The sequence below is a fragment of the Anoplolepis gracilipes genome, chromosome 8 (assembly GCF_047496725.1).
Source record: "Anoplolepis gracilipes chromosome 8, ASM4749672v1, whole genome shotgun sequence".
In the NCBI taxonomy this organism is placed as follows: Eukaryota; Metazoa; Arthropoda; class Insecta; order Hymenoptera; family Formicidae; genus Anoplolepis; species Anoplolepis gracilipes.
The window spans coordinates 2961198-2984595 of record NC_132977.1 but is presented as its reverse complement, the minus strand read 5'-3'; the positions used below and the strand labels follow the sequence as shown (position 1 = coordinate 2984595).

Below are 23398 nucleotides of genomic sequence, written 5' to 3'. Positions count from 1 at the left end.
ATAAATCTAATTTTAAAAAAATCTTTTTTAATGTTCTTAAAAAAAAGGGACTTACATATTTGTTGGCATACAAAATTAATCAAGACCACCTTGAAACCTTTTTTAGTGCACTGCGTAGCAGAGGAGGTTTTAATAATAATCCTAATGCAAAACAGTTCGAAAGTAGTTACAAAAGGCTACTTGTTAGACATGAAATTGAGGCATCGGAAAGAGGGAACTGTTTAATTGATGATGTACAAATTTTATATGTATCATCGACGAAGAAGTCAAATAACAAAGTAAGCGATGGTTTATTCACGGAAGTCGATGATATAATATCTACTGATATATTTGATCACAATTATTTGTCGACTTTATGGTTACTTAGCACGTATGTCGAGGAGGTGATTAAATCAGTGGATTTGTTATAAAAAACTTTTAGGAAAAATTTGCCATGTTTGCTCTACTTTTTTAACGGCAGAGTCTACTGATTCTTTATTAATAAATTTAAAAAATAGAGGAAAATTAATTTTCCCATCTAAAGATGTAATAAAAATTACTCAAGTATGCGAAACTAGTATTCGAGAAAATAATCACATTATTTTTAAAGAAAAAAGGTATTAAAAATTTTTTAACTGTAAAAGTATTTAAAATTGTTTGCCATTCCTTTTTTAATAATACGAAAATGACAGAACATATTATGCAGCAGGACTTTTTAAATAATCATCAAACTGAATTGATAAAAAATATTATTACAATTTATATTGATTTACGTTTATTCCCCGAAGGCAAAAGCGCGACTTCAAGTCAACAAAAAGAGTATATTAGAAAAAAATTTTCAAAACTGATACATTTTAAACATCAATAAAATAAACTTTATTATTCCTCATTGTGTGTATTATTGTGCTATACTAGCTAAGATAGTAAGTAAGTGACTTGTATACTTAGAACATATATAAATATATACATTTTGTGATAACATTTCCAAAAAAAAATCTACTCAATTACATGATTACACCTTAGAACATATATATAAATGGAAGGGGAATTGAATAACCGATCGTGTGTCCAACATTTCTGTCAAAGAGAGTCCCATTTGCGTATTGCAGACAAATGGGACTCTCGTTGACAGAGATGTAATTGAGTAGATCTTTTTTTTGGAAAAGTGCATCACAAAACATTTATTTAGGTTAAACGGAAGATGATTACTTTTCGACCATTGCTCAAGGTTGTAAAGATCACGTTGCAAGCGACCCAGACTGAAAATCAGGTCATCCGCATATAGAAGAAAGTTAGACTTAGATAAAACATTCTTAATATCATTGATGAATAAATTGGAAAGTAATTCCTAACCCGAGGTTACACTAATTTCCCTTGACATGACACCCTTATATTTAATATTTGACGTCTGTTAGAAAAGAAGCTAGACAGCCAAAGCAGTAAGGCACCATTGATGCCCATCGCCCGCAACTTTCCCGCCAGAAGAGCATGGTTTACACTACCAAACGCCTTCCTGACATCAGTGTATATTGAATAAACCTGCTCGCCCCTTTCGACCGCATTACATGTATAGTCGTGGTATAAAACTAGGTTGGTAGTGACGGAGCGCCCCTTCACGAAACCATGCTGTTCGCCGATAATAATATTCTTTAATAAAGATGAAAGTTTGGTCGCAACAATATTTTCAAATATCTTTGCCATGACATTTTGTTTGCAAATAAGTCTATAATTGGAAACTACGGATCTGTCTCCATTCTTAAAGATCGAAGACACAATGCACAGCTTCCATTCGCTCGGAAACATATACCACTCGCCAGAGACTTATTATATATTATCCACAATATCCTGACCATTACGTATTTGCACGCTCTTAAAAGTCTCGGAGAGACTCCATCGACACCAGAGCCCACATTTACATTTAACGTTTCAAGCGCTCTGAAACCTCGCCGATTGATACATCAATATCTTGCAAACACAGGTCATGCGCCTTCATCAATTCAGAAACTTACACATTATTATTATTTGTATAAAGAGCTTCAAAATGGTCCGCAAACAAATTAGCTATGACGGAGGGATCATCTGTGAATGAGTTGTTATTAAAAATGCAATCCGGTATGGGATTTGTACTTTTCATAGATTTAATAAACCTCCAGAAGGTGTTAATATTCTCAAACATTGAATCCTCCGTAACAGCTATGTACAGATTAAAGCACTTAGTAGAAATGACCTTACATCTAGATCTAAACTCAGCAAAGTAAATATATAAAGGATTATATAAATATATAAAGAAAATATAACTCTTTCTTAATGTGGAAATGCATCGAACAGAGGGATTACTTGTGATACGCACTTATAAGCTGCCATAGTTGTTTCATTGATGCTTTTTTTTGAGTCTTGCTCTGCAATTTAGAATAAAGCATGTTGTTAAAAATAATTTTGTTTTAAGAAACTAGAGATACTATATGTATAATAGATACTATAAACAGATACTATATAATTTTAATGTGTATAATTAAGTATTTTAATGTATATTATATTATATTGTATACAGTAATATTTAAAAAAATTGGTTTCTAATTATAATTTTTAATTATAAATAAAATAGAAGAAAAGATAGGAAAGATAGATTAGAAGAAAAGATAATAAATAATTAAAAAAAGTTGTTTATATTTTAAAATTTACAGTTCTTGGTAATTATATTATTTAGTATTAATATTGTATAAATGATGTATAAATAATTATGTATAAAATTATGTATAAAAATAATGTATATATAATTTTATACTATATTGTATATTTAAATATAAATTATATATAATTATATATAAAAAATAGCATTATATATAAAATGTGTGTGTGTGTTTGTATGTGAAATAATAAATATATGTAAATAAGAATATTAAAATGAAAAACATTAAAAATATAATATGTAAAATATAGAAATAAATTATATAAATAATACGAATAAAATAATAATACAAAATAAAATATAATATAAATATTAAAATATGTTATATATAAAATATACATTACTAAAATTACTATTTACCTTGTTCGAGGCAAGTGCTAATTATCTGTTTTGCTTTATACAATTTGTTTTTATTGGAAATAAGGCTATCGAGTGCTTTAAAAACGGCATCTTTTATAATAAAACCTTGTTTGTCGAGCTAAAGAGTCAATAAAAAAGCATTATTTACTTTTATATTACATTAACAAGTTCAACAAAAAAGAAATGAAAAGAAATGAAAGAAATGAAAATAGAAAAGTACGTTTGTACATATTAGTAGTTTGACATTATTACGCACATACAAATTGCAAACATGACGTTATTGCATATTCTAATAATTTTTAATTACATACAATGACTTGTTATTAGTTTAATAGATAAATTGGAATTTAAAATTTAGGAATGTCCTAGGAATATAATTGTTTGAAAAAGAATAGACTGATGTAATTGTGTATGTAAGATCATATTTAATTAAATCCAAAATTTGGTATGATATGATCTAATATGATTATAAAAAGATCATATCGCGTCAAATTTCAGATATTATTATATATGATTATATAAAATTACATATATTTTATCAGATTTTTTTCATATAATTAGTTATATGTTATATTTTTACATTTGACCCATGTACTATATTATCTTTTTTAAATTCTAATTATATATATTAAGCAAAATTTTGAATAAAATTTGGTTACAATCTATTTCATTTTAATTTAGGAAGTAAAATAATATTAAATTGTAAAAATGAGAGGCTGTGTATTATTAATAAAATAAGAAATAATGGGCAATGAGTCAAGTTCTGTAATTATTGAGCAAATTCGCAATTATATATTGTTTGAATTAACTATATTAGAATCTAGAATTACATAAGTTAGTGACAATAAATCGGTATATACAAATTACTACGCTACTAATTATCAGGATCGAAAATATTACGCTCTTTTACGTAATATTTTCGATCCTGATAATTAATAGAGTTCACAATTTAGTCACACATCCAATACATTCTAGGGTTGTTTGCGGTTATGTTAAAGTAAATTAATTTATATTGCTTGCGCTGAAGAGGGCCAAAAAATTTTCCGAATTATTCGTGTTTGTATATATCGATTTGTCATGAATTTATGTAACTTTAGATTCTATAGTTAATTCAAACAATATATAATTGCGAATTTGCTCAATAATTACAGAAATTGATATTAGCATTTTCAAAAAATATTCCTTGCATAATATAGGGTAAACTCGGGTAAAATGGCCATAATTTTTTAAAATGCAAAAAACATACTTTTATTTTTGTTATCTTTTTAATAGTGTTTGGCATATTATCTTCACTGAAGCTTAAATTACGTAATATTATCGAAATTAAAAGGAAAATATTTAATAGAAATTTTATATTATCAAAATAGTACAACATAAGTATTGGCCATCTTACCCAATTTTTAAGGAAAAGATGACCATAGTGACGGAAAAATGGGCATAATATTTATAAAAAAATAGTGAAAACGAAAATAAAAATTATAGGTTATATAACAATTTACATATCTTTATAATATGTCTAACGTCGATTACGATAGCTTGACTGTAATTTATTCGACGTTATAACAGTTTTTAGTGGACACATGAAAAACTTTGCAGGTAGTCAAAAGTAAAAATATGATATAAGATTCACAATATCGTTATTTCGAATAACGTATGCACATAAACTACTGTAAATGTCGATTATCTTTGATAATGACTAAAAAAGCGCACTATGAAGCGATTATTGAAAAAATTACAGCCTATGGCCAACTTTTCCGTATGGCCATCATACCCTAGTTTACCCCATGTATGTTTAATCTATGTAATAAATATGTTTGTATAAGTGTGTACATACATACCGCATCGAATTTTCCGAGCGCACATTTCACCACTTCTGGTGTCCAACCCTCTAAAATATGTAAATTAGAAATTTGCTAATATAATTCCATATGTATGTTTATAATTTGGCAATTAAATAAATTAATAAATATAATTTGTTTTAAAACTAAAATATATAATTTATTTCTCTAATGTCATTGACAAATATAAACTTTGAAAATTTTGTTTTCAATTTTTTTGAGTTAATATGACATTTTTATAGTTTGAATTTATTTAATATTCAATATTTAATTGTTGTATAATCAATATTAACTTGGCGCATTTAATTCCTGGATGCAAACATAGTAGGAAACAAATAATTTCTTTATTATTGCTGGATCACTTGCATAGGAAATTGCCTGAAAATTAAAAAAAAATATTTTTGTTACATTAATTAAATTTTTTGAAATTATTTAAATTTAATATATTACTCAAATGTTTTTGCGCTTTATAAATTTTTACTGCATTGAGAAATCAGTCTTTCTACTATTGTTCAGATAACTAATATTTGATGTAAGTACATACATTATACATTCTATTTACTGAAAAAATATTTGTTTTTTTATTTAACAAGAAAGAAATAACATGATATTGCATTATGCATTTTAATTAAGAAAAAAAACGTTATACTGTTTATTCAAAAAAATCAGCACGTTGACTGTTATCAAGTATAGCATTTTAAATATAAGTTTAATATAAATTCTTATACTAAAAATTAAATTAAAAATTTATGAAGAACACATTTTTAAGTGTACAAATTAATTTTCGGCCCCTAAATTGTTTATCAATTATATCACTTATTAAACGGAACATTTCTTACCGCTATGTTAGGATTTCAAAATACAAATTTCAAAAACTATAATACTCGACTCTACAACTGACACAACCTTAAGAAACAGTGTAATGAGCACAATGACGTCCAAAAAGCAGCATGTCAGACATTGCATGCTTCTCGCGTTCCAATTTTTAAAAAATGCTAGTGAGGTTAAATACATAAATAATCTGATGTATCTTACAGCACATGTAAAAAAGGGTTCCAGAGATTCCGAGAAGAAAATTTTAATCTCGCGGATGATGCATGTGCATTGATGGGTTACATTGAAGGATATTAAACTGTATTATGAGTTGCTTAAACCATGTAAAACCGTCATTGATAAGCGTTATCGGCAACAACTTAATTGTTTGAGTGACGCAATTGAGCAGAAAAGACCGTTTGCCGTTTATTGTATTACATAATTATTATACGTACATTACGTACTTATCTATAACATAATGTAGCAAATTATTACGATATCAGTTACAAAACTAAAAATATCAAACATTTCAAAAAGTGTACGCATACATAGGTATATACGATAAACAGCGGAATCATTTATGAAAAAAATAATATCATTGTACTAAAGTATATATATATATATATATATATATATATAATATGTTATAATATTAATTAAATAAAAGTTAATTTAAATTATGGTAAAACGAATGATTAAAGTAAAACTAAACAAATTTAATCTATATATTTATAGAAACAATGGCTTGTTTGCGTGATTTGAATTAAATATAATTTAATTTTTATTATTAGAACATTTTGTATTGATATATGGAATAGAATATTAAAATTCTTAATGCTGACCAAGTTGCTGTTCAAAGGCAAAAAGTTGGAAATCTGTACTTTCAAATACTTCTGTTCCTATATAAATTTCAATTTAATATTGTATAGAAATGTGAAATTCTTTTTACGCTCTATTATTATTTAAATATGTAGCTGAATTATGTAAATTTTGTAAAGCTTTTGCAATATTTTTCTCAATTAAGTCCTTCATGTTTCTATAAAATTGCGATAACACGAGAAAGCTCAATAAAGGAGTCTTTAAGTGTGCTTGGCGGCGTTTAATTAGTTGAAATAATGATATATCAAGTTTCAAGAGTATAAAAACTGCAAATCTTGAATTTCTTTAGAATTCTTTTAAATACTTAAAAAAAATATATATCTAAATTATTTTTTCCAAAACTAAATAAATACCTATGGCGGAAATTGCTGGTTTTTGCAGTTTGCTTTCCACTTACCAGAAAATACGCTATAAGCACGAGTTTCTCTATTCTGCTGTGTTTTGAAACTACTTTGAAAATGAGAAATTGTCGCGGATTATTACTTCAACTGCGTATTTATATCAAACAGGCTTTTAATGATAATATCATGTTAATTTTATGAGTGAAACGATTCTTCATATATAGAGTGTGACTTTTCGCTTTTTTCGATATAACTCGAAAACTACTCGAGATATAAAAAAATGTTTTATGCAAAATTTTTTTATAGTAAAACATTTCTACTTAACTATATTAATAAACGAATTAATTATAAAATATAACGTATAATATACATATACTCATACATAGCTAGATAAATTTAGAAATTTTTAATTGCCCAATTCGACAATTTTTTGTTAAATTCAGTATACTTTAAAGTATAAAAACCATGAAGAACCATGAAGATTTTTGTTGTTGTTCCCCACAATTGTTTTCTTGGTGAAATTAAAAAAATGAAAAATCGATTTTCAATTTTAACGTTATTGATGAAAACATCCATTCGTAGCGTGTTTACATGTACGTTAAAAAAATTTGACATATATACCATTTGATGTAGCAAAGTTTTAGATTTAAGAATCTTTTTAGCTCATCGTGGTACGACGATTTTTAGCAAAGTTTTGTGCGATCAAAGTCAAAGTGCTTATTTTATATTTAATCGACGGTAACGTAGTAAAAAAATCATAAAAAAGAACGATTTTGTAAGAAAAATTTTAAGTTTTCACATTAGAATCTTTTTTCCAGCTCAAAGTTTCTTACAGGTAAAAATTATCAAACTGACAGAAACATAAAAATAATGGTGAGCATTCGAGAGATTTCAAATTCTATTTTTAAATTTAAATTTTATTCATTTTTATCGATGTTGCAGCTAGTTGAATTTTGTCTATTTTTCAAGAAAATTCAAGTGTTCCTCTAATTGTTGTAAGGAATGTATAATTAAATGTAAGTTAATCAACAATGATGGAACAAACAATATATAACTAGTAAAATAAAATAAAAATAATCTTAGTATGTAAAAAATTATTTTTATTGCCAAAACATTGTGACATATGGAATAGAATGTCAATGTTCTTAAAGCAAATCAAATTACAGTTTTAAGGTAAAGACATATGTAAATCCACATTTTGAAATATTTCTAATTTTATATGGGTTTAAGACATAAACATTTTAAATAAAAATTTTCAATTTATATTATCGCTATGTCTTTTAATATCTATTTGTGAATTATTTTGAAGAGCTTTCCAGTAGTTCTTCTTTAATCAAATTTCTTGTATTACTATTAAAATCGCGATATTATAAGAAAGGACTCGATAAGAATAAGTGTATTTGGCAGCGTGTAATTAGTAGCAGTTATGACGTCTTAAAATTCGAGAGTACAAAAAACGCAAACTTGGAATTTATTTAAATTTTTTTTTTACAATTTAAGAATCTCTTCATTTACTTTTATATCGTTTTTATATATAGTTCACACAATGTTTGTAAAACTTGCTTTCCACTTACCAGCAGGCATGCTATAAGCACGAACGCCATAATTATATATAATTATATATAAAGTGGACAAATTTTGTATATAAATTTGTATAATTAGATTGTCTGATTATATATAAAAATTTTTTACCAGGTAGCTGTTGTTAATATGCAGCGGTATCGTGTGAGGGAATTAATCTGTATTATTTCGGTTTGATTATTTAGAAATGACAAGTAGTTTATTATAAAATGAATAATTCTCTCGCTACACTGCACATGCAAGATGGATATTATTAGACATAAGTAAGATAATGTAATAACTAGTATGGAACAACTAAAATCGAAAATAATCGATATGCAATATATAAGCATAGACAGGCAAACAATAAAAGCGCGCGGATTACAAATAAAATACGATTTACGGCAATAGCTTTTATATCTCACACATATACATATGATTATTGTTTATAAATCTAAATTATATTGTTTGAACTTTATTTATGTTACGGTTTATTTTTTCTAATTTTTAAAATAAAAAATTTTAGTACTTTTACGCAAAATATTTCTCTGTGTAAGTTATGTATACTTTATCTATATAATAATTTATTTACATGTGTATGTATGTACATATATACCCGTTCATTCTTTTCATTTAACTATTTCCAGTATCTATTCTAAAATATATAAATTACAAACTTAATAATATAATTTTATTGTTATTATAATACAAAAAATAGAAATTTTTTTTTAGTCTATTATAAGAGACTATGAGAAACAAGACTATGCGCAAATATGGTTTGCAACCCTTGCAAACTACAGTTAGAAGGTTGTATTATCAGAAATAGATCTTTATGTGTTTTTTTAATTAGTCTATCAAACTTATTTCCGAATATAAGTTTATAGTACTAATGTATAAAAGACAGGTTTTTTTATAATATTTTAAAAATTATTATACATACATTTTATTGAAATAAAGGCACGCAAGATAGTCAACTACAATTCATAGACACAAGACCAAGTTCTTCGAAAAAGTATATATAGTTATAGTTAGTCAAATTACTAATATTTAATCATTCATATGATTGCCGCGTCATTTTGCCGTGTCATTATTTTTAATACTACGTAAAAGAAGAAATGTACATTCTTTTTTTATTCGAGTTTATCGATATAATCTGTTATTTGCATTGAGCACTGTATAGTTGTCATAAGTTTGTCGTCATTGCTTCCTGGAGTTTGATATCCTGCAATTTAGAATAAAATAAGTTGTTAAAAATCATTTAGTTTTGCAAAAAAAATTATATATAATTTTAATATACATATATTAAATAAATATTATCAAGGCTCTCTTAAAAAATAAAATCTAATCACTAAGCAATATAAGGAATGGAGAGCAAATATATCGTACGAACAGGATAGGTAACAATTGAGAATATTAAATTAAATCAATAATACAGTGTAATTGTTTCTTGTACTGGCCAATATTTTATATGATAACAAAATTAAATCGAAATTATACATATGTCGAGATTAGTAATATATATCGGCACGAAGAACTAATTAGGTATAAATTATTATTGGGAGTATTTATGATAAACACGTAAAGTAATCGCAAAATCGACATTATCCCGAAAATAAACAACAATGTAAAGTAAATTAAATTCAATTAAATTAAAAGCGAACGTTTCGAGCTCTATTTGAGTCTTCATCAGCGCAAAGAATTAATTATAAATAAAATGTCTTTTACAAAAATATAAACAAATATTAAAACTATAAATGAATTAGACTATTAGCAGTGTTTTGGACAGTCTCCGACGGTTGTTCAGTTTAAATGTGCAATCAAGAAGATTTGTTCGTACGATATATTTGCTCTCCATTACCTATATTGTTTAGTGATTAGATTTTATTTGATATATATATTATTATTTCTTATATGTATTATATATACATATACATATTATCATAGAAAAGAGAAAATTTTGATTTAATTATAATTTCTAATTATAAAAAAAAGTAATAACGAAATAGAGAAATATTGTTTATAGCTTAAATTTTGTAGCCATTTATTCACTATTATTTATAATTATTCACTATTGTATTAATATATATAAGCAATATATAAACAATAAAACATAAAAATATGTAAAATAATATATAAACCCGGTAAAAAATTTGTTACGTATAATCATATATGACATATGACCATATAAAATTATATAGAAATATATAAAATTTTATATAAGTTATGTATAATTATATATAATAATATATGACTTATTGTATAATTATATATAATTTTATATTAATGTTGGCTAAATGTCAGTCAACGATAATACAAAATTATGCATACTGTACGTAACTATACATAACTTATACAGAATTTTATATATTTCTATATACTTTTATATTGTTATATATAATTATATATGAGAAATTTTTTACCGGGAAATAATATAAAATAATATATAAAACCTATAAGATAATATATAACGTAATAATAAATAATAATATATAAAAAATAATATAATATAAATAATAAATTAATATAACAACGATATACATATTATATATAATAAAATAGTAATTTAAAATTGCAATTTAAAATAATATATGATATAAATAACAAGATGTCATTTATATAAAATATGTATTACTACATATTCCATGTACCTTGATCGTAGCATGTGGAAATAAGTTCTTTTGCTTGACTTAAGTTGGTCTCATCGGAGATGATATTGTCAAATTTTGCAGTAAGTTCTTCCTTTTTAAGTACACCTTGTTCGTCGATCTGAAAGATTAATAAAATAGTACAATTTATTATTAACAAATTATAAAATTTGTAAGTTTACAAAAATTGTTCAAATGATAAATGATTTAATTAACAATTTAAAATAGAATTCATGTTTCTAATTAATCTAAAAATTATTTCTATGCGTGTGATATAATTAATATTATTTTTTTGTGCAAAGAAATAAATTAACTGATCTTTCTCTTCTTCTATATGAATAGCTTTTATTAATTACTATTATTGTTTAAAAATTCAAATTATTATGTTTGAACTTTATTTATCTTATACAGTTTATTTTGTTTATTTGTAATTTACAAATAAAACAATATTGGCATATTATGAAAAATTATTCTTTATGTAAATTATGTAAATTTTATCTATATGATGATTTATCTATATTCTAGTTTCATGTACATACGTACCAGTCCGTCCTTTTGAAGTTGACATTTAACCACTTCCGGCGTCCATTCTGAAATTATAAGTTTAATAATACAATTTTATATTTTTCACATATAATTTGGTAATTAAAATATGTGTAAAACTTGTTTAAAAATATATTTAAAAATGTGTTTTAAATATAGAATATATGTTTATTTAATATTATCTTCTATATAAAGCAGAATCTTTGACGCAAATTATTTATCATATTTTAATATTAATTTTGTTTTAATTTAATAATATTGTAATTTAATAATTTTGTTTTAATTTAATATTAATTTTAATATTAATTTTGTTTTAATTTAATAATATATATATTTAAATGTATGTAATATAATAACATATAAATTTTAATGTAATAATATTATTGGTTTGAAGAGAAAAACTCTTTTTTTTTATTTTAGAAGAAAATTGTTTCTCTTTCTTTTGGCAGAAAAATATTGAAGAATTGGTTTTGGAAATGCATATTATGATTATATTTATAATAAAAGATTTAAAAACTATGAAATACACAATTTTTGTGTAATTTTATTTAATAAGTATTTGACATTTTACAATTTGTATTTATTTAAATTCTTTATTTAATTATAACATTATCGATACTTACCCTGCGCATTCACTTCAGTGAGACAACTTGCGTAAACATCATAGAATTCTTTCAGTATTTCAATATCACTGGCAAGAGAAATTGCCTGAAAAATATAAAAAAATCATCGTTTTTACATTTTCTATAAATATTATTTTCATAAATATTATTCATATTATATAACTCTGCCCTTTAACATACAATTAATGAAATCGTGCTAGGATTTTTTTTAATTCGGTATTCTTGGACAAACTTTTGAAAAATTTGTTCAATCGATGGACATCGCTTTCTTACAATGTAATTTTGTAACAAATAGGAAGAATTGAAATTCATTTAAAGATTCTAAAACTAGAAACTGCAAGCTTTGAAACGCTTTTTTATTCCGATTATTCGTAAAGAAGTTACAACTACCCGGTAAAAAATTTCTCATATATAATTATATATAACAATATAAAAGTATATAGAAATATATAAAATTCTGTATAAGTTATGTATAGTTACGTACAGTATGCATAATTTTGTATTATCGTTGTCTGATATTTAGCCAACATTAATATAAAATTATATATAATTATACAATAAGTCATATATTATTATATATAATTATACATAACTTATATAAAATTTTATATATTTCTATATAATTTTATATGGTCATATATCATATATGATTATACATAACAAATTTTTTACCGGGTAATACTTGAAAATTGACCTTTTTTATATGAAAGAAAGTGGCTCTTTAATTTTTTTGCGTAGTGTATAAAAGAAAAATTAATATGAGAATCCAAGAACATATTTGGTAGCAGTTACAATAAATTGTTACATAATCGGGTTATTATGATATAAAGGGCCGCAACATTAGTGTTTATGAAAATGTGGAGAAATGCCAAAATTAATCAATTCTTAAGAATTCTATACTGTAGTTGCAATAATAATATATCAAAATTCGAGAGTACAGAAAGCAGAAAAAAATTGAATTTACTTTAGATTTTGGTTAATGACTTAAGGAAGAAACAAATATCAAAATTATTTCTTTCATATTATCGGCTCGGAAACTAGTAGTTTGTTTTTTTTTTATTGCTTTTCACTCACCAGTAGACACGTTACAAGAGTAAGAGTCTTCATCCTGTTGTTTTTGAATACAAGATGCACTGATTTTGGTTCTCCTCTGCACTTCTATACTTCAACTGATGCAAATCGATATTTCAATTGTATTTATATGTGAGTACCAAACGATTAAGTTAACGATGTATTGTGATATTAATTGCAGAACACATTGGCAAAAACATTAATGTGCTATAGATAATGTTGATGTTACATTGAATAGAGCAATCTTATTTAATCGGTTTCTTGGCGTAATGCGCTACTTGAATAATAATTAAGCGGAACAAAATGAGAGATTTACTGTAGAAAATGATAAATAATAAACAATAACTGTTTATTTTTTTTTATATAAAGATACAAAATTAATACGCATTCTATCGATTTTATTATCATACTTTAATATATATTAAAAATACAACAATAAATAATAAAGAATAAAAAATAAAAGAGAAAAAAGACATACATATATAAATATATAAAATTGAGTAGAAAATAAAGAAGGAGGCATAAAGAATAGAGAATAAAGATTAAATAAATGATAAATAATAAATAATGATAATAGATAATAAATTTTTTCTTCATTTTTACTTTGACAACTTATTAGAAGTTAACTGTGACTTGTCGATTCACAAAAATTAGAATTAAAAATTGGTTACAATTATTATATCTTATCTATTCATCCATTCATTATATTCTAACATCTTTTCAGTTATGTAATGATGATGACTACTGATGCCGCTTTGATTCTCTTAAGTCTCCATGATCTTATAATCATATCTTTATATAATCGTCTTTAGCTAGATCTGATGAAAATAGATCGAATATGATTATATAAAGATAAGATTATATCACGTCAAATTTCGGATATTATTATACATATATGGTCAGGTCATATCGTATCAAATTTCAGATTAATTACGTGTAATTACATAAGTTTATTTTTTCTCGGGTTTCACATAGATTGTTATGATGTTCGGATTAGAGAATAAGTAGTTTATTTTTTACTTAATCTTTGCGTTATTATATTTTCGCTCTATTATCTGTTGAACATATTTTTATCTCGATCTCAGAAGCGGAAATTTTTCAGGTTTCTGAAAAAAGGAAGATTCGAGAAAAATTATATTCACACGTTTTGCATAATACGTGTAAGATTCTTCTGTTTCTCGGAAAATTCATGATTAATAAATCATGCAAAGTGGTTTATTATTCCTATTTCTTCTTGGAAATTGCAGAGGTATATGTTACGAATAAGTGTTTTTATTTGTTTTGAAAAAGTGAAGATTTAATATATAAGAATTAATATATACATATATGTATGGGTGTGTGACAGAGCATTTATTGTTTTTGTAAGAAAAATAACCTTCCAATTAAATGCTTCTGATATTAATCTATATGACATCATCTTATGTTTCTCTTTGAGCCAAACAACTTTTATTTTAAATGTTTTCGTATTTTCGTATTTATTTTAAATGTTTTTCGTATTTTTTATATGTTTCGAGGTATTTTGAATTATTTTTATAAATTTTTATAAATACTATTTTTATAAATTTTTATAATTATTTTTATAAATGATTATGACAGAAATGATAGTACATATATTATAACTTTCTTTTCACTTTTTTATTATTATTTAAATATAAAGTTATAACAAATTATAACAATTTATTATTTAGGTATACATTCGTATATGTGTAACTATTTTATCATACAATTTTTATTTTTTAAATTGAAAAAGTAAATTATTTGTTAGTCTATAAAACTGTTACCAACGGAATACTTGCCCACATCGTTTTACTAACAATCTAGTTTACTGATAACTTCAATTGCATACTGAACAATTGCTTATAAGTCTTATTATGCATAAGTAATGACTCAAAACACGGATGTACTTTTGCGCAGGAAAACTATTCCGCACTAATGCATCGCATATACATAGAACCATAATGCACATATGCGTAATGTAGGTACTTGATAATATCATACATCAAATATAATAAGAAAAATCAACATACTATACGTGTGATCTCATGTGCTCATGGGATACAATAATTTTCTTATTATTTTTTATGCCATTTTAAGAAAATTTTCAATGTTATTACAAGCATAAATATTTTTATAATTGTAACAAGAAATTGCGTTATTAAATTGATTGGATTATTAGATTGATGTAATAAAAGTTATTTTCATTATTATCATTAAATATATATATTAATATTATTATATGATCATATAAAGTTACATATATTATCAGATCTTTTCACATTTAATTATGTATATTGATATATAATCATACTATACCTATTTTTTCTCGAGTTTAAAATTGAAAAAAATATAAATAATAATTACATTAAATAATTTTATCTTTTTTGTTAGTAAAAAAAATCAGAATGTGTTGTTTTTCTTGTATATATATTTATATGATTATCAATATATATGTTAAAGTGCTTAATTAAGCTGTAATTTGATTATTTTAATATATTAATTAATTAATTAATTAAATTATTAATTAATTTAATTTATTAATTTTAATATGTTTATTAGAAATCTTTTTTACATATGTATATTATTGATTTGCCTTCAAGAAACATAGTCAGTATAATGATAATATGGAAAAATAAATTATGAAACAGATAGAGTTATACATTTTTGAATATGTAAATGTGTAAATCTCTTTTTTTCCTGCGTCATTGAAAATAGCAATTGTTAACTTGAATTTTGTTATTTAAATATCAAAAATAATAATTACAATTAATCGTTATTTCTTACTTAAATACTGAGACATTTGTGTTAAAAATGTACAATTGCAAAACAGATCAGCTAACTATAAAATACTATATTATTATTCGTATTGACTATTTCATATAATATACTATTATTTACATTTAAATCAAAAATAATTTCTTTATTAAACATTGATAAAAGTTGTAGTTTATTATTTATCTACCTTTTTAAAGATAAAGAGTAAATCTGTAAATGTTAGAAATTTTCTACTGTGTCTCATCTAATTATCTTACTTTTACTCTTTACGTATATTTTCGAAATATATCTATAGAAGACATACAAGTAAGGGCTGAAAAGTATATGATTAAAATAAAAAATAATAATTTTAAAAAATAAAAGAAAATATCTGAATAAAAAATCAATATTTGAAAAAAAGGCGACAATGAAGAATTATAGATATACATATATCTGGAAATATATACATATATTCAGTTTATATATATATATATATATATATATGTGTGTGTGTGTATTCAGTTTAATTATTAGCAGCAAATTTAACTACAAATTAAGCGTGCAAAAAATACCCCCATTGCTAATAATCTATTACACAAAATTTTAAATCGATAAAACTTATACAATTTCTCAAAAAATTTTATAAATAAAATAATGTTGTATATTAATTTTAAAACACGTTCTAAGTTTGATTACGTAATCATAATACTCTGTTATTATTGTATTAATAAAAAGAAATAAGATACATTTTCTTTTATTTTTAAACTCAATTTTTTTTATATAGTTATCGTAAATTTAGTTATTACATATTAAAAAAAATTTTATTATATCTTTCTATGTTTAAAAGCTTTATTTAAAGCTTAAAGAAGGATTTTCTCTTCTATTTAGAAAAATATTTCTTATATGTTCTTATTTTTAAGAAGAAAGGACAAAATAAATTATAATTGTTTTTATGTAATTCATTTAATTTTAATACAATTATTTTATAATAAAATATTTTGTATGTAAATTATTATAACAAATAATAATATCATACCCGGTAAAAAATTTGTTATGTATAATCATATATGATATATGACCATATAAAATTATATAGAAATATATAAAATTTTATATAAGTTATGTATAATTATATATAATAATATATGACTTATTGTATAATTATATATAATTTTATATTAATGTTGGTTAGATGTCAGTCAATGATAATACAAAATTATGCATACTATACATAACTATACATAACTTATACAGAATTTTATATATTTCTATATACTTTTATATTGTTATATATAATTATATATGAGAAATTTTTTACCGGGTATTTAATATTTTAAATGTATTATAGTATGAATCTGTATATTATAGTATTATGATCATATTAGAGTCAGGTATTTTTATATGATGTTTTCTAAAATAAGATTAAGTATGTATATTTTATTAAAATATAGGCATACAAGTCAATTACAATTCAAGCGAAATTCTACATAACTATACATAAGAAATTTTTTATCGGGTTAGTATTTATTAATGAAGTGCATATTCTCTGTATCGCTATTTTATTTTATATAAAATATTACAATTTTGTAATTTAATAATATAATTTTATATGGATATTATACATATTTATAAAAAGAAATATATAATAGCTGCTCTTTTTTTTTATCCCTTTTATTTGATCCCAGAAAAAATAAACTTATTATGATTATATATGATTATGTATAATTATATCTAAAATTTGGGGCAATCTGATCATATACCATATAATATAATTTGTCCATATACATATAATTAAATCTGAAATTTGACGCAATATGATTTGATCATATATAATAATATCCAAAATTTGGCGTGATATGATCCTATTTTTATATAATCATATTTGGCTAGATCTGTTTACATATTGCGCCATTTTTCAGATATTATTATATGTATATAATCATAAAATTACATATATTATCAGATTCTTTTATATCTTATTATATATGTTTACATCTGGTTCTATTACACTGACTTTTTCTTGAAGAGGTTTATCAAATAGAGGTATTACTGGCATTGCGCACGTTATAGCTAACATAGTTTTCTCGTCGTTGCTTCCTGGACCTTGATTAGCTATAATTTGAAATGAAGCATGTTATTAAAAGAAATTAATTTTATTTTAAAAAACACGTAGTGTGTATAATTTTGTTATTTTAAATAATTTTAAATTATTTTAATGTATATTTGCATAAATTATTTTAAGGATGTATCTGAGGTACAATCATTGACAAAAGTGCCCTAAATACGAAATACTTGCATATTTACGCTATACGTATAAGTAAATCCAGTGAAAACTGATACAATAGTTAACATAATATATTTCTTTTAAAACATTATTTCCCACTTTTTCAACATTTTTTAGCTTTATTTGCGCTTTTTCAATCTTTTGTAATAAAACTCTTGGCAGTGAAAATGCCCTGAATTAAACTTTATAAAATAAAATTCTTATTTATTTAACAATATTATTTGTTAGTGCAAAATAGAAAAAGTAATTGAAATATAGTTAAAAAAGTAAATATATATTATTTAAACAATAACTATAAATATTATTTATTATTAATATTATGTTTGACACTCCATGGTTTAAACGCGGCAATATCGTAACACATTTGGCTTGTAAGTTGGTAGAGATTAATTTAAGGTTACTGCTATCGCGATGTCAAAAGTCATGAAGACTTATCTATGGAACATAAAATTGTGAGTGAAAATATACACTTATAGAACATATTTATATACATATATACATACTAGGTTCACTTGACACATTTAGCTAATTACGACATTGCCGCACTTCTACAGTCTAATAATTTACTCATTATGAAAATAGTAAAATTTTATGAATAATAATTAATTTTTCTAAAACCGTGTTGTGAAAACTAATCAACTTTTGCAAAAAGTTTCGATAATTCAAGATCTATATATATGAAAAAGTGAAATTATTGGTACTATTTTTTCAATATTTTTTTACCTATTATATTCGAGAAAATCGCGTTTTTCTGTAAGAATACGTATAAAATCAGCCATAATTAATATAATAATTATTCCTTTACCCATAACTTTTTTACCCATTTACTTTTTTATCTATTACATTCGAGAAAATCGCATTCCTTCGTAAAAATAACTGTAAAATCAGCCATAATTAAAATAATAATTACTCTTTAATGATTTAGTGAATCAAATTTAATTTTTTTTAATAAAAAATCATCAATTTTGTACCATTTTTAGATAGCTCAGATACATCCTTGGAGTCACTTTTGTAAAAAATAAATTTTCATTATTAACGTAGCAGTATTTTCACTATTACTTTAAGTGAATAATTATTTGTTTGAAATTAGACTGCACTTTAAAAAATTTAGAGAATAAATTTTAATTGCAAGAAAGCAACTAAGAATTTAAAGATTGGTTTATATTTTAAAACGTAAATTTTTTTGGTAATTATTTTGTACTAGGATTTCTTTTTAATTCGATATTCTTAGACAAACTTTTGAATTGTTCAATCGACGGACGTTGCTTTCTTACAATGTAATTTTGTAACAAATAGAAAGAATTGGAATTCATTTAAAGATTCTTAAACTAGAAACTTCAAGCATTGAAACGCTTTTCTACTGATCTTATTCCGATTATTTTTAAGGAAGTTGCAACTACTTAAAAATTGGTTTTTTTTATATGAAAAAAAGGGGCCTTTAATTTTTTTTGCGTAGTGTATAAGAGTAATATATAAATATAAATATACATATATAAAAAATAAAATAAAACAGTAAAAATTAAGTAATATATACATACATATGTTTATGTATATATAATAACAATATTATATAAAATATAATAATAGGAAATAGTGTAAAATATAATATAAATAATAGAACATGTTTGTTATATAAAATGAACATTATTATAAATGTTTTGTTTACCTCGATCAATGCATGTGGAAACGATGTATTTCGCTTGATGCAACTTGAGCTCATCAGAAATAATGTTATCATAATATGGCATAAGTTTATCTTTATTAAGTAAATCTTGTTCATTGATCTAAAAGATTGAAAAAATAATATTATTCATTTATTATTTTAAATAAATATAACAAATCTATAAGTTGACAAAAATGATCATAATTGTAATCGTAATTTAAAAACCATCTGTGTTTAATGTAATTGTTATGTAATTTAAAAGTTATGATTAAAAAATCTTAAAAATTACATAAAAATTATGAGATACGTACTAATGTTATCTCTCATGTCGTGTTACTAAACGTGAAAAATTGTATTTATCTATAAAAAGCTCTTGAGTTATCAATAGTTTTGCTTACTTACTTCGCAAACATTTTGATCGAATAATCTTACATGCAGAACAATAATTGTTTTTAATACATAAATATTACATTAAAATAAAAATTCTATTTTAAAAATCTATAATTACAAAGCAAATATATGACTGTTACCGTTAAAATCGATTTATACGTGTGTAGCAAGACAAAATCAAACAAACAAGTATTATTTTGAATAAAATGTATTAGCTATGTATCATATCTTAATATTAATAATATTAATTTTAAGATTTTATTTTTATTAATAAATATTAAAAATTATTTTAGTTTCTAAAATATAAAAATTATTTTAATTTTCTGAATAATTTTTAATTACATACATACAACAACATATTATTAGTTAATTGATAATAGTATTTGTAATTAGTCACAAGAGAGTGTAATAATTAATTATACAAAATTATTAAACAAAAAATCAAGTTGCAGTCTTTTTTTTAATAAATAAAATGATATTGACACTTTCAAAATGCATTTCGTATATAAATTTATATACTATATTTGTGTAATAAATATGTATACATACCATTTTGAGTTTTTGGAGCACACATTTGGCCACAAATGGTGTATACTCATCTAAAATATATAAATTAGTTTGATAAGATAATTCTATATTGTACATGCTTATAATTTGGTAATTAAATAAATTATAAAATACAATTTGTTTAAAAATTAGAATATACAATTTATTTATTTAATGTTATTTTTCAAATCTTTTAAATAAAATTCATGGTTCAAAAAGTTTGTTTCATTTTACTAATATTAAATTCTGTTTTAATGTAAGAATATTATTGCTTTAAAAAAAATGTTCCTTTTTTTATTATTAAAGAAACATATAGAAGAATTTGATTTAAAAATGCTTAATAATTATATTGATAATATTACTTGAAAATTTTAAACCCTAAAAATGTTCTTTTCTACTTTATTCAATTAATATAGTATTTTATAATTTAAATCCATTTAATATCCAATATCAATATTTAATCATAATATTATCGATATTAACTTGGCACATTCAATTCTCGGAAACAAATGTCGCTGTAATCGTAGAGTTCCTTCACTTTTGCAGGATTACTTGCATAAGAAATTGCCTGAAAGTAAAAAAAAATTATTTTTTTATTTTTTGTAATTATTTAAATTTAATATATTACCGAACTTTTTTTGCGATTTATTGTATTTTTGCTAACATTGAGAAATCAGTTTTTCTGTTATCTTTATTGCGCAGATTAGTAATATCTAAGTACACACACATGTCTGCACTTTGTTTACTTAAAAATATATATTTTTTTATTTACTTTTAATGAAAAAGAAATAACATGATATTACATTATGTATTTGTATATAATATATTGTATGTAATATATTTTATTGACAAAATGTTTTGCGATATAAAAACCGACTAGATATATTTAAAATTTCAAAACAAGCATGTAGATATCATAAATACACGCATGAATCATGTATACCATATATAAAATATAAAACGATATCATTTAAGTAAAATAAGAACATCGAATTACATAATAACATACATATAATGACATAATGCGAATTAAATATAATAAAATATAAATTAATCAACAATGGTGGGACGAATAATATATAAGTATTAAAATAAATAAAAATAATCCAAATATGTAAAAAATTACTTTTATTGCCAAAACACTTTGATATATGAAATAGAATGTCAAAGTTCTTAAAACAAATTAAATTACAGTTTAAAGGTAATGAATTATGTAAAAATCCATATTTTAAAATATTTTTAATTTTATGGTTTAAGATAAACATTTTAAATAAAAATTTTAAATTAAACGCTTTGTTTTTAAATCTATTTGTGAATTATTTTAAAGAGTTTTTCCAATAATTTTTTTAATCAAATTTTTTACTGTTAAAATCGCGATAACATTAGAGAAGATTCAATGTAAGTAAGTATATTTAACGGTGTGCAATTAGTTGCAGTTATGACGTCTCAAAATTCGAGAGTACAGAAAACACAAACTTGGAATTTATTTAAATTTTTCTTACAATCTAAGAATTTCTTCAGTTACTTTTATATCGTTTTTATATATAGTTCACACAATGTTTGTAAAACAAGTTTTTTACGTACCAGCAGACATGCCATAAGCATGAAATTCTTCATTCTGTCAATTTTCGAGTATTGAGCACAGATTCTAATATTTCTTCACACTGTTACGTATTTATAATTGAACCGCTATTTATAAGCGTAGATAACGGTCCCGATAATTAAAAACGCAAATGTGATGGTACACATACGTATAACCTCGAAATCATGAGTATGTATTGATATAGAAGATATTAACCAAACATGTATCTTAATACGTGTCTCTTTATCTTATTTTATCTTTATTTATTGCTTAACGTTTAATTATAAATGAAAAAAAAAACCCTTTTTTAATATAAAATAAAAAATGAAATATAATTTATTTCTTCTATATAGAAATAAATATTCTCTTATATATACCAGATTATCAGTTCTGGTACTTAGTGATTCTTGTTTTTTCATATTTTTGTAAGCTTTGTATAGCTTGTGTTGCATTTTATTTTACAATTATTTTATTTATCTCAGCTCCAAAGTAGGATAAACTTGTTTATATTGAAATCTGCCAAGCGTTGAAAGTCTACTTTTTGGTCTCCAGCTTTATCCGTAATTATTATCATTATCCTCTAAACACTTTATATATTTATAGATCATGATCTGAAAGTTCTATCTTAATTATTGAGGAGTACTAGCATTTTTTCTTTTATATTTGTTTCATTGTTTTATTTTAATCACAATTTTACAAAGAAATTATATATTATCTGAAATAGGTCTTCTTAGTATATTTATAATCTTCTAAATATATTCTAGAATCACAATTTTATATAAAAATTATGTAATAAAAATTGTATCATTTGGGTAGCAATGACTGATAAAATTGATAAGAA

At 23.2% G+C, this 23398-nt stretch overlaps 3 protein-coding genes and 1 long non-coding RNA gene across 4 annotated transcripts in view; 1 reads left to right on the top strand and 3 right to left on the bottom strand.

Annotated features, from left to right (window-relative positions):
- Positions 1-23398, top strand: part of Spri (Src homology 2 domain-containing protein sprint) — a 328447-nt gene that overhangs the window by 108852 nt on the left and 196197 nt on the right. The window lies entirely within an intron of this gene.
- On the bottom strand, positions 1817-4918 carry LOC140668691 (uncharacterized). Its single transcript, XR_012047213.1, has 3 exons — positions 4867-4918; positions 3029-3146; positions 1817-2378 (listed from the first exon to the last, which is right to left on the bottom strand). It is a non-coding gene; the product is annotated as an uncharacterized lncRNA (long non-coding RNA).
- Positions 9387-13458, bottom strand: LOC140668872 (uncharacterized). Its single transcript, XM_072898193.1, has 5 exons — positions 13345-13458; positions 12271-12355; positions 11648-11694; positions 11108-11225; positions 9387-9681 (listed from the first exon to the last, which is right to left on the bottom strand). The coding sequence occupies exons 1-5, from the start codon at positions 13375-13377 to the stop codon at positions 9590-9592; spliced, it is 375 nt and encodes a 124-aa protein (XP_072754294.1). The 5' UTR covers positions 13378-13458; the 3' UTR covers positions 9387-9589.
- On the bottom strand, positions 17735-22704 carry LOC140668949 (venom allergen 2-like). Its single transcript, XM_072898298.1, has 5 exons — positions 22560-22704; positions 21459-21543; positions 20979-21028; positions 20043-20160; positions 17735-18204 (listed from the first exon to the last, which is right to left on the bottom strand). Exons 1-5 carry the CDS (start codon positions 22590-22592, stop codon positions 18062-18064), a joined length of 429 nt encoding a protein of 142 aa, XP_072754399.1. The 5' UTR covers positions 22593-22704; the 3' UTR covers positions 17735-18061.

Bases quoted from the DNA above. Each gene is read 5' to 3' on its own strand.
- LOC140668949 (XM_072898298.1), bottom strand. From the start codon at position 22,592: ATGAAGAATTTCATGCTTATGGCATGTCTGCTG. The intron at 20,161-20,978 runs GTATGTATACAT...TCAATCTTTTAG, and splicing joins TGCTCCAAAAACTCAAAATG to ATCAATGAACAAGATTTACT. The intron at 18,205-20,042 runs GTAAACAAAACA...TTCAAATTATAG, and splicing joins TTCCACATGCATTGATCGAG to CTAATCAAGGTCCAGGAAGC.
- LOC140668872 (XM_072898193.1), bottom strand. From the start codon at position 13,377: ATGAAGACTCTTACTCTTGTAACGTGTCTACTG. The intron at 11,226-11,647 runs GTACGTATGTAC...TTAATCTTTCAG, and splicing joins AACTTCAAAAGGACGGACTG to ATCGACGAACAAGGTGTACT. The intron at 9,682-11,107 runs GTACATGGAATA...TCTAAATTGCAG, and splicing joins TTCCACATGCTACGATCAAG to GATATCAAACTCCAGGAAGC.